General features: G+C 35.7%; 1 protein-coding gene across 2 annotated transcripts in view; it reads left to right on the top strand.

Annotated features, from left to right (window-relative positions):
• The window catches only part of LOC121295302 (follistatin-related protein 5-like), a 211,284-nt gene that overhangs the window by 137,591 nt on the left and 60,595 nt on the right, over positions 1-13,098 (top strand). For both annotated transcript variants that reach the window (XM_041219779.1, XM_041219785.1), the window contains 2 exons: positions 1,824-1,990; positions 7,567-7,687. In XM_041219779.1, the coding sequence (XP_041075713.1) occupies positions 1,824-1,990; positions 7,567-7,687 (288 nt within the window). The remainder of the gene's footprint in view (positions 1-1,823; positions 1,991-7,566; positions 7,688-13,098) is intronic.

Below are 13,098 nucleotides of genomic sequence, written 5' to 3'. Positions count from 1 at the left end.
GTGTTTGGCACTTCACATTGACCTTGTCTTCAAAGGACAAACTGTGGCACCTAGTTTATAACAAGAAAAAAAAAAAAATCCAATTGTCAAAAAAAAAACTCACAACATTGTTAAGTCCATCAGTATATATATATATATAAACATATATTAATATATATATATATATATATATATATATATATATATATATATATAAAATATCAAAAAAGCCAAAATACACAACAATGGTATTGCAACGTTATTCATTAAACTGCATATATGTTGCAGAAAAATAACACCGCTGTCAGTAACATTTAATTGTCAAATATCTTCTATTTTAAATGAACACTCTACTGCTGTATATAAACACATGTTCTCAATCAATCTGAATTTCTTGATGCTTATATTTCACTGTGTGTGACTTTCAGACTGTCCTGCAGAATACTTTGCAATGTGTGAGTCTGGTGACATGTCTACTACAGATTTGCTGAACTAGTCACAACATGCAAAGGTCTCTGCATATGTAACGTTCTTGATCTCCGCTTTTCCTGTGGCAATGGAATATGTTATTGAAGTGCTGATTTTTTTGAGCATCACTGGGTTTTTGGTGTTTTTATGATCTTGTGTGCTTATCCCACCGTGCTTGTTCCAACATTGCATAGGATTGTGTCAGAATATGTTGTGGTCCAAAAAGCTTAACATTTGGATCAATATCTTTTTTTTTTTTTTTACCAGACCAGGGGGGCATATCGCATATGGAGCTATCGTAGATGGTCAACTACTGAATGCATGCCTGCCACAGGACTCCCCTGGGTCCTAAACCCTGCTAAGTATAGACAGGGATCTCAATAACCACAGACAGTACATGCCTTTTGCAGAAATTAAAGATTTTCTGACATAAAGGGGTTTAACAGTATAGTTTTGAGCAAAATATGGGAGAAAATCTGAAAAAGAAGTGTCCAAAAACAGGAGAGTCCTGTCAAATAAGGAAGAGTTGACAGGTCTGGTAATACTGTGATGGTGACTACTATGTTTTCTCCACCATTTTTGTTATAACTACCCTGTGCATGGTACTAGCCTTGTGTATCATCTGCAGGTAAAGCAAAACCAAGGACTTTCCAAGTGTCTTTGCTGCACTACAATTCAGCTTAAGCAGTTTATTCAACTCCCCAGTGTATGGCAGGATTCAGACCATGAAGGGCATTATTCTGAAAACAGTGAAAGCTAGTTGGTGCTTGCAAGAAAAAGAAAAAAAAAACATGTCAATGATGGATCCAACCCCATCATCCCACTGAGTTATGAAAACATAAATAACTGCATTACTTTAATTGACTATGCTTTTCCATTTCAGTAATATATGTGCAAAAGTTGTGCACAAAGAAGTAAATAAGCAAATGTGGTCTAATGTTTTGAGAAGAAAACTTGACTAAATCCCATCATAGCCATTGACACTTTATGACCTTGAACAAGCCTTCCAGCTGTAAAATTGTATAAAAGCAGTGTCCTGCTGGAATTGAGAAATTGCTTCTCAGTGAGTCTATGCTGGATAAAGACTTCTGAAATAAATGGGAAAGAGAGGTAATGCCTGGGGTTTCCACTGCAGGTAAAAAATGAATGTCAGTTTCTATCCACATTTGTAGAAGTTTTAGAAAAAGCACTGACTCAAAATGAGAATGTGAGAAAGTGCATAGATACAACCCTTTAAAATACATTTGGTCTTAAAGAGGATAAGGACCCTCTGTATGTGTGTGCATTTCATATGGGTCCCTCGCAGCTGCTGCCCCGGCACTGCAGTACAATCACATATCATCATACTAAGTAAACATACAATTTTCTTCCAACAGAGGTGCTTCAGCTGAGTCTGCAGGAAGACCAGAAAATGAGCATCACCACAGCAACAGTTGGACAGAGTGTGGTCCTGACCTGTGCCATTCAGGGAACTCAGAGGCCCCCAATCTTATGGAAGCGCAACAACATAGAGCTAAACACCTTGGATCTAGAAGATATAAATGTAAGTAGCCAACATTCAGTAATTTAAGCTTTGATTCACTTTATAACTTTCCTGCTGATGAAGGGGCTGTCCTACAAATGCAAAGATCTACAATTGTAGATACACTAGTTAATATATGAATTACCAAAAACAGATTCATGATTATATATTTATAAATTAGATAGAGAGTCCTGTGTGTTTTGGCAGTTGGACATTGTCAACTAGCCATCTGCTAATGACCATATAGTTTAATTCTGAATAAACAAAATTCCACATATTATTCACTCTGTAACAACAAGGTGTGTAGAAGTAGGTGAAAACACATACAGTATGTGGTTTGTATGATTCCTTTTTTTTATTATTGTATTGGCTGTACAATATAATCACCCAGTCATATTGTTTTGTTTGGTTCTCTCAAGGCAAATAAATTTGACAGGGTGCTATTCATACAATATTGACACAGAATGCTATTTAAAAAAAAAAAAACAACTATAAATAGATGTAAGGCAGTTAAATAGATGTTACTCTAAAAGTTATCTTTAATATATATTTAATTATAAACTTTCATGCCAAAGGGACTGTCATTTTAAAATGTGTATTTATGTTTTATAAATATGCAAATGTATTTTTTTCCTCTGTTTTAAAGAAAAAAGTGTCATTAACTCTTTCTAATCTTAACTGAACTCATTCTCTGAATTTCATTTTTCTATCTTTGTATCCCCCACTATGTATAAAATTCACAGCACATTAACATAGCTAGGTTGATGCCATGGTTACAAGCCACTTTCTTTTTCCTCTTTTAAGCCCACCAATAAATTATGTTAATGTACGTTTGACAGTTCATCTTATAAATGTAATGTAACACATAAGCCAGTATGTATGTCTTAGATTACATTTATAAGCGAATCAGTTGTGTCTCTCTATTCTAGCCTTCCTGTAACAGTGCAATCTAAAATATCCTCTAAGACTACAGGATACAGTACAATGACACATTGAAATGTGTTGGATGACCACATACTAACAACATAGTTCTGGCTACATTTGATAGAACTAACAGAACAAATGACATAAAACAAGTTGATTTGGTCATTGTCCAAGACATTCCCACGTATATTTTAGGGATTAAAAAAAGCTCTACACTTAAATTCAAATTAGACAATACTGGTAGCCTCCTGACAATCGGTGGTCCAGCATTTAGCTTTGCAAATTAGTACATATATACAAATGACAAGTGATTACAATGAAAAATACAGATGTGATAATTTATAGTTGTGATGCTTAATAACAAAAATTATCACATAAAATATGTAAGAAGTTTAAAGATTTTCCTGATGTTCTTAAATTCCAAATAATTCTGCTAGAAAGGCATCTATTTTGGACTTCTGGACAGTTCTCAGTCAGGACAAAGTATTAGGACATAGGTTCCCTCATTGTAGTCCATCTCAAAACCAAACTGAAAAAACATAGCATAAAATAAGGACCAGGTGTCTTCAAAATGTGTTATGTGGTTATTACAAATGAGTTTACACTAAATAGAAAGCCTCAATATCATCTGCCATATCTGAGAAAAATAAGGTTCTAATATTCTTACTGGCAAATGAGACAGACTTCATAACACAAAACATTTATTTACAAGTGCATCTCAATCTGAGGTAAAAAAACAAACAAAAAAAACAAACAAACAAACAAAAGAAAAATAACTGAATAGAAGCTGTAAGTTAATACATTGTGCAAAATAAACATTGGCAGTTAAATGTTTGTTTTTCTAAACTTTAGAGTTCTGCTGGATTTTATGCATGAGATGGCATCGGTACACAGAATAATAATTTTGACAAATCTGTAACTGTGATTTCTTGAGTTCTCATATATTAGGTAAATCAGGTAGAATTATTTAATGAAACAATCAGGTGAATTAGGTGGATTTTTTTTTTTTTTTAATATATAATCAAGAAAGAATAAATATTCGTGTAGAAATCAGATTTTATTTAGAAAGAAATAAACAAATGCTTAAGCACAAAGTGTTGACAACAAAGTTATCATCAACAGTTTAAATCCCCAGCGTATGTTTATTTCCACACATTGGGGTATGAAAACTATTGACAGCATCTATCTCTCTCTCTTCATTCTCCTTCTCTCTCACAAACACACACATGCTGTATATGGAGGCATTTCTCTATTACAATCACGTTTTATTTTGTAGTGGAGTTGCAAGTATAATTGCACACAGAACATATGGGAAAACTAAACAACTTTACTCCATGTTATTTTACAGAGAGAAACGATTGACTGTTACATCTAAATGCTCTTGGATTAAACACACACTCATAAAACATATATTACACTAAGAAGCCAGTTTACCATTCTGCTCTGTTGCATTTAAATCAACAGAGCAGAGTATGTGCCTATTCGGGGAGTTTTTGGGTTTAACCCGAACGCAGAAAAAAGCATCTGGGGTGGAGCAATCAGGTTAAATCAGGTAAAAACCGAAAATCAGATGGCCTAGGGATTATAGAACAAGAGAAACCTTTTGCTCCATTGAGTTGCATTGGGATTCCAAATCTGATTTTCCTGTGTGACCAGACTTGGTGCTGTATTGATAAAATATATTGACTCACACCCCAGGCTGTGATATTGACAGTAAGCTTCCTAAAACACAAACAATCGAAATGTATATAGCTATATTTGACAGCGATAAGAAATAACCTTTAGGAGGCAAAATCTATTACAGTAATGGGGTCATTGTCAAAGTACATACAAGTTTAACACTGAGTTTTTAAGACAATGATGTTACCTTCTGGCATGTTAAGCTGTTAATAAAGATACAATTTACTAAGTAATGTAAATAAAAAATGTATCCCAGTGTATGGTATACTCACTGTTCACATAATAGTTAGAACTACAGTGAACTTGTCTACTGATACACCCTATAATCTGCCCTATACAAATGTAATTTGTAAGATATACTAATAAAACATTGTATACTGATATTGGAAAGATTTGCTTACACTATAAATGTATATTAAGAGGAAAAATGCACATTGTGACTAAGTGTCTCCCACTGAATGACAACCTACCAATTAACCAGTGATTACTTCTGTTCGATCCTTTAAAATACAGCCTGTCAAGGTTGTGTCTCATCCTGCTTTCATGCAAAAGCTCTTGTTTACGGGGGAGCAGATCCTTAGGGGAAACTCTAATTAGATTTTTGTTTATGATAAATCTATATGACTGCCCGTTTTGCTACAGTACTTCTCCCTGACTCTGCTCACTCTAGATGTATGGTTTATTTCATTTTTCTTATGACTCTAATCCTTTTTTTCCAGTCATTGGCATTCACACAATAACAATCCCACCCTGTCAAATACCCATTTCTCTCTCTCTTACCACTTTATACTGCATCAACTCATCTTTCTGCTCATTTCTGTCATCCCCCTTATCCTGGTGTATATAATCTTCATTTTTTGGTCTTTTCCAACAAAAGCTTTTCCTTTCTTTACAGATGCTTCCAGAGGTAGGCTTGCCAACTGATATATCACTGTATAGCATGCATATTTTAACTGTTCTGTGTGTTTAAGCACTTCTTTAACATATTGATTCAGTACCCTTCTTTTTTGTGTTGACCTATTTTTACACTTATGGGATGCAGCATAAGTACTTGTCAGCTTAAAAGACATTACCTCCAGAAATTTCACTGAGTATAATTTCACTTGCACACCAAGGCAAAACATTTTTTGAAGGTCCTCATACTATTGTATGAATATTTATATGCATTCAACAGTCATACACCCTCTACTGTTGAGATTGTAAAATATCTTTGAATTTTATTGAATATCCCCTCCTCTCCACCTCACCCCATAATACGCCTAAATGATATTTAAATTTCTTGACAAATACACAACTAAAACATGATTGTTAAATCATTAAAAAGATATTTGGATTACCCACATGCAGGGACTCGGCTATAACGAGTACACTCTATCAAAACAACATGGAACCAGATGAAAGACATACCTAGTAAATTATCTCTTCAAACCTACATAGGAAATCAAAAGGATGTAGGGAATTAACATCATAAAATCATTACATTACATATGTTTAAATGCATTAAAAAATTTATTTACAGAAAAAAAAAAAAACATTCTATTGATATGGTGCAAGATTAAAGTGTATCATAATTTGGATTTGATAAATATGTTTGAGATTTTGAAATTACACAGCATGTAGACTTCAACCACAGAAAACTCAGTATATTGGACATATTTCTAATTAATAGACTACCACTTTGTTATTTACATACAGTTTTATTAAGAAGATAAATGTTGCTTTAGATTGAATCTTAATCACTCTTGTACCAATTTAAATATATTATATAGTTTAAATAGTGTTTTGTTTTGAACATGAAAGGTTTTCAAACATAAAATATGTTCAAATGACTTAACATTATGTGTATTTATTTGCTAGTCTGTTACTAAGGCTGCCTCCCCTGAGGGCTAGCCTTGGTGCCACAATAGCACATATGGGACTAGAACCACAGGGACAAAAAACGAGCCATAAGACTTCACGCCTCAGTTGTCTTCTCCAGATAACAATGTCTTTGTTAATAATAAAGCGACTGCTCCACATATGCTCCACATAACACTTAATTTGAATAATTTGTATAAATTAAAATAAATCAAACATGCACCATTTAACAACACAGAACATGCAAAAGCAAATTAATAGTTCTGCTAATATGCGTTGGCTATATAGAGCATAACCAGTAACTTGGGCAGAACTGAAATATGAAATTGATTACAAATAAAAAGTGATAATGCTGCTCTTAGTACCATACAATATTTACAACAGCATGTTCTGCTTAAGCTACAGATAAGCCACCAAAACATTAATCTAACAGCATTCAACAGCTGCAAATCAGAAACTGATGGGTTGTAAAAGATTCTGAAGTATATATTCTGTTCAAGCTTCTGTCAAGCTATTCACCTTAATCACCTTAAGTCACATGATATTCACAGGTAACACAAAAAATCATGCATGATATTTATTGAAGTACTTAGAATAAAAACAGTTTATTGGAACAAGATCTAAATGCTTATTTTAAAGATTGTGCAAGGCATAAATGTATGTTTTATGTATAATTTGTGTTTTGTAAAATGTTATCTCAATATTGATTTCCCTACTACAGTATTCAAATGAAGTATAGCTTCCTTATTGGGCTTGAGTCCTGCTTGTCACATTATACACCACACTATTAATGTTTGGTTTGTATGTGTTTGAAAACCCTAATTTAAAATATATTCCACATGGCAACTTATGTGTTCTGAATTGTACTTGCAGCACTTGCTTCATAACAACGATATAATTAACTCATTTAGATTCCCCCGATTTTTCTAGGGCTATCCAGACAGTCTGTAACATAGCTATTATACCAATTGATAATTGTTTGTAAAGGCTATTTGATTAGTATTTAAAATTACTTTATAACTTAAGACCAGCTGTTAATTGCATAGTATTTCTGTTTGTCCCTTTGTGTTTCTGCTAGTTTAATTGTTTAGTGTGAAGACAATAATAACTGCATAGTGTAATTTACTTTCCTATAGGATTTTGGAGATGATGGGTCGCTGTATATTACCAAGGTTACCACAACCCACATGGGTAACTACAGCTGTCATGCAGATGGCTATGAGAAGCTTTATCAGATTCATATTCTCCAAGTGAATGGTAAGAAACAACATTCTAATTAACAACAATTATGAGGGACCATATCAGTACCCTAGCACAAGACCTATAATAATAGATTAAAAGTTTACCAATGTCAGTACTGTATTAATGCTGAAAATAATTTGAGAATATAACATATATTTTTAAATATTAGAGTGGCTCTGTGCCATCTGGGCACCAGAGTTTGACGGCACAAAATAAATGTTTTAAGAATTTTTTGAAGCAGTGCACTGGAGAATATGTAAGTGAGGCTGTAATATTAAAAGTCTGACTTAGTGGGTGTTGTAACAAGGAATTGATCTGTTTTATTTATGATTTAAATTGCTTCTCAGTGACAATATATGACTGCCATTGCATTGTTTTCATATGTTTCTTAAAAGCAACAATCATTTTGAGTGGTAACATTCATTTTTACTTCTGTTGAAAGACCACATCCTTTTCAAAGATTTCATTTAAATGTGTTATTTAAAAAAGTAAATATTGGATATGTATGTCTGTGTTGTAAACAAAGTTTGTTTGTGGAAAAAATACTAATTTTCAAACAGAATTACTTGTATGTATGTTTTTAAATGCAAATTCAGCCAGAGACTGAGTTGAGAATGTGGCTTATTTTCAATAAGTTGTGTATTTACTTTATAGGTGTTCCCTGCTTTTTATGTCCTATCCTCAAGTTCACCTGTAATTTTCAATCAGCACAATTTCAAATCACTGTGTTGCATTTATTGTTCTAACTCAATTGCAGCTGCTTCACTTCAAAAACAAATTGCTAAAATAATTATATTAAGTTACATAAACAGCCAGAGGTAGGGGATGTACCCGAAAGAGTTGAGTTATAGCCACGGTCAAGACATAACCAAATTACATTGATTTTAATTACAAAGCTAACGGGCACTTTGAAAAAAAATGTGGCCTACTGCAAAAGGCTTATTAAATACATTTCTAACTGTTTCTAGTTTTTGAAATGGGCTTGAGACTCTACCATTCTATTGTCTAGAGCCATTTTAACACCTTCCACATGATTGATGTTGTATCATTTTAGGAGTAATTGTGTACTTGCACGACAACAATAAAAAAAAAATGTTTTAACTACATACATATTTTTTATTGAACATTATCTGATTTTTTTATAAACATTTTGACAAACAGACCTCGCACAGAAAAATGATTTAGTTACCATAATTTATCATTACACTGTGTAACAATTTTTTTTTTTTTTTGTTCCTAGGTAGAAAGTGTTATTTCCTAATTGCTTATGCCTCAAAAGTATAGAACATGGCTATTATTCCCCACAAACTTTGCTTTTGTGACCAGGACAGTGATATTTCAAAATATCACTATTTCCATTGGGAAAATGGGCAAATGTGTGTCTTTTCGTTCACATAAAGTCAGAAAAAAACAACATATGAATCCAAATTAACATGTATTTATACTAAAGTAATACAAAGATGACTACAAAAGATTTAGAAGTGAGTAGTTTTTCGAGATTTACAATTATACTGTAAATACACTTACTACCCAGGAACAAAAATTGTGTTACATAGTGTTATCGGCAAAGTCTGTGAGGAAAGAAGTTGCGGCAAAAGGCCAATCTTGCAGCTCACACTACCTCAAAATAGAATACAGTGAGTTTACCTGGCAATTTCTGATTATCAAAGTCACGCATAACATAAGCATAAAGCTAGACGCCAATAATTGCTAAAGATTCATTTCGGAATATGAAACCACATTAAATCCTCCACTGACAATGCCTTCCTGATCCATTTTACTCAAAGCATTCACTAAGTTTGTGAAATGTATAACGTTTAATACCCTGTGACAGGGCAGAGTCCTGCTGGTAAATATGTGGCAGGGCAGAGCCCTGCTGGTAAATGTGTTAATATGATTTTAAAAGGAATGACTTATTGTTGTATTGTTATGATTTAAGTGTATTGTTGTATGTTTTTGATTTTATTGTTTTACAGCGTGTATGGGGTTTAAATTCCCCATCCAGCTAAACGCATGGGTAATGTGGCCATCTCTAAATTAATTAAGTAATTACTAATTTGAGATGGCCATGTATATAAAAGCGCACCAGCCACTCACAAAGGAAAAAGAAGGAGATAGAGTGGAGAGATAAAAAAACTAAAAATAACAATTTACTCGTGCTGGAAGGACCAGGATGATTCTTGTTAGATGAGTTTGTCTGTTTTGGCCAATGTGCCATTTTCTTTGGTAAAGTGTTTTGTTTTGTTTAGCACTAGAGTTGCCACGGCAGTCATTTTGATGGTTTTCAATTTTAACCCTTTGCAGTCCTATGTCAGATCAGGTCCCCCATTACAAAGTTTCCTTTCCTGTCCGATGTCGAAGCCGAAAAAAGAAGGAGGCAGACTTGAGCAATACACATAGTCCCTTCACCACAGACTTAACATGGGCATAAACAAACAAGATATCTGCTTCCGCATCCAGCACTCAAAGAATATTACAGACATTTGCCAAGCTTTTTGAGATGTTATAGTAATAAAATAATGACTTGGATAGCATTATTGAGGAGTTTGGTGATAACACAGGTGATTAGGAGATGATTTATCAGTATGTACTACTATGAAGAGGTATGTGATAAATACAGAAAACAAGGGGTAGGGCGTGGCTGGAGATGCAGCACTAAGTGTCATGTTGAGATGCAGTGCCTTTTAAAACTGTTTTACTATTAATAAAATTACTTTTAAACAGCGTGTGTAAAATAAACAGTGCCTGTGAAAACAAATTGGACCTGACATTCCTGACAGGCGCTGAATAAATGGACTGCAAAGGGTTCAAATTTAAATTAATCTGTGTATATGGAAGATACTAATGATGTTTGAAAGGCAGGAGCGCAAAAAAAAAAAAAAAAAGTTACAGTCCCCTCTACCTAGAAACGCCAGAGCAGAAATTTTGGCTGCCTTTTACAATAGATGTTTTTTATTTTGAATATAACCTACAATATTCCATTTTATTTTTATATACCGGAACAAGCCTGTTGTTATCTCTATATCAATTATTTCATTTTGTACAAGGATTACAATGGGAAAAAATATCAGTAGCAGCGATTTCATCTTGAAGCTAGGCACAGAGCTTCGGCAGAAACATTTAAATCAGAAAACTGCAAAGCAGCAGGCTGCAGCAGCTCAACCTGGATTCTGTGCTGCTTGCTCCGAGTGGTACACATGCAAGAGAAAACATACAGTATGTTACTTTCATTTTAAATTAAAAACAACTTTTTTTTACAGTTTTGCATGTACATATACTTGTTTACACCTGTTCACACACTAGCTACTTTTGAAATGTTTATTTTATTAAAGTTTTTCATTTTTTGAAGTAGTGCTTTATATGTTTATAAGTTAGAAAATAAACCCTTTTATGTTTAATTGTTCATATAAATACAGTGTTTCGGCTGTGCAGATGTTTCATATGATGTGCTTGAATAAAACTATTGAGTTGTATCCTATAGTTTGTCTTTCATTTTCATGCTGATGTTGTTTAAAATGCAATGGTCATAATGACTGCCGGTGGTGGTTTTAGGTATGAGTATAATTGCAGCAGTTCTAGTGTTAAAACTTTTATTTATAATAAAAGTAAGTGTGTATTTGCGACTCCCACACAGTACTTGTGTGTGTCAACTTCCTTATCTGTGACGTCACCCACTCAGCCATCCTGTCACACGTGGGATCTGGCGACAGCGCCTCCATGTGCCCAGGCCAGAATAGGTACTGCGGATATACATCATTTTTTGATTGAGAATTGTTTGGATTTTTTTTGAAGAAGAAATAAAAGCAATATGGAGAGGTATGAGAGCTGGCTTAGGGACCCCAACACCCCCCTGTGGCTGAGAATGGAGGGGAGGCACCTACTGGGGGACAGCCACCTGAAAAGCCTGATGGATTTTATATGCCTCAAGCCCAAAGTCCAGCTCAAGAGTATCAGCAGGCAGTATCCAGGGCTCATGGAAGCCTTGGAGATGATGACAGAGGTCATGGACTAGGTCTATGAGGAGCAGGATGCAGAGTAGTCCTGGTTGGCCTGGGTCAGTGTACCAGGTTGTTCTCCTTGCCTGTGCTATGGGCATGAGGAGGCCAACTGCTTGGACCTGGACTGGGACAGACACGGACCTAGAATGGGAGGAGCCTGAGCGTCCAACACTCAAGAGGAGGGAGCCTGAGCGTCTAGCCCCCAAGAAGGGGAAGCCCAAGCGTCCAGTGCCCAAAAGGGGGGAGCCCGCATTTCCAGCGGCCAAGAGGAGGTAGGTTGAGGATCCAGAGCCCAAGAGGGGGAAGTCTGAGTGTCCAGCGCAAAAGAGGGGGGGAAGCTAAGCATCCAGAGCCCAAAAGTGGAGAGGCCAAGTGCCCAGAGCCCAAGTGGTGGGAGGCTGATTGTCCACAGGCTCCTGAAGGAGAGCCACACCAGTCTCTAATGACCAAAGGTGAGCAGCACTAGTCTCCAGGCAACAGAAGGAGACTTCCTGCTGGTCATGCTCCAGACTACTGGGAAACTACCTGCTGTTCCCACTCTACTGCCAGAGGGAGATTACCTGCTGCTCCCGCCTCCACTGCCAAGGCTCCACCTGTCTTGCAAACCCCAGCAGTCATTACACCTGCTGCTGAGGGTCCGCTCCTGCCGTTGCCTCCCAAGGGTCCTCTCCTGCCGTCGCCTCCCGAGTGTCCACTCCTGTTCTACACCACCAGAAGATACCAAGTTTGCACCGCTCGGGATTGCCTGTTTGTCTCCACCAGGCGATGTCTGCTGCATTTTCGCTGCCGGAATTTCTGTTGTCGGAGTCCGAGAAGAGGACGCCGCCAGCTATTCAAACTACTTCATTATTGATCTCTCAAGGGTTTCTTACGGTTACTGTATTCTTTGCTTATTTGTATGGGTCATACACATGGATATCTCAATATGTTAACAACAGGAGCAAAACAGTTCAATATTTTACATGTGAAGTATGGAAGCGGTGCTCTCCCTGCCCAAGAAGTGAGGGGTTGGTGCTCCCTGCCGACCCCATAACACAACACCCCTGCCTGTATGCTACAAATATACTTAAATCTGTACAAGCATTATTTTGAGGATCTTAAAAAGATACATGTTTAAAGTAAAATTCAAGTATGATTGTTGCCTTTAATTTACATATGCAAATTGGGCATTTAGGGAAGTCATTTCTTGTAAAATGTACTGCACATTATCATTTCATAATGGTGTGTGTGTGTGGGGGGGGGGGGGGGGCTGTATTAAACATGCAACTCATTTTAGGGGTAATTGGCTGCAGTGGTCCTCATCACTAGTACATTTATTCTATGGAAGATGAGGTATCGTTTGAAATCTTGTACTGTATCATCCAGTAAATAGTTCATTCACATGGAATGACTGAATACAGTAATTTAGAAAATGTCAGTTCACAAGAC

This window comes from Polyodon spathula, chromosome 2 (genome assembly GCF_017654505.1).
Source record: "Polyodon spathula isolate WHYD16114869_AA chromosome 2, ASM1765450v1, whole genome shotgun sequence".
NCBI lineage: Eukaryota > Metazoa > Chordata > Actinopteri > Acipenseriformes > Polyodontidae > Polyodon > Polyodon spathula.
Note: the sequence above shows the minus strand (reverse complement) of the source record. Positions and strands in the feature narration are given on the sequence as shown.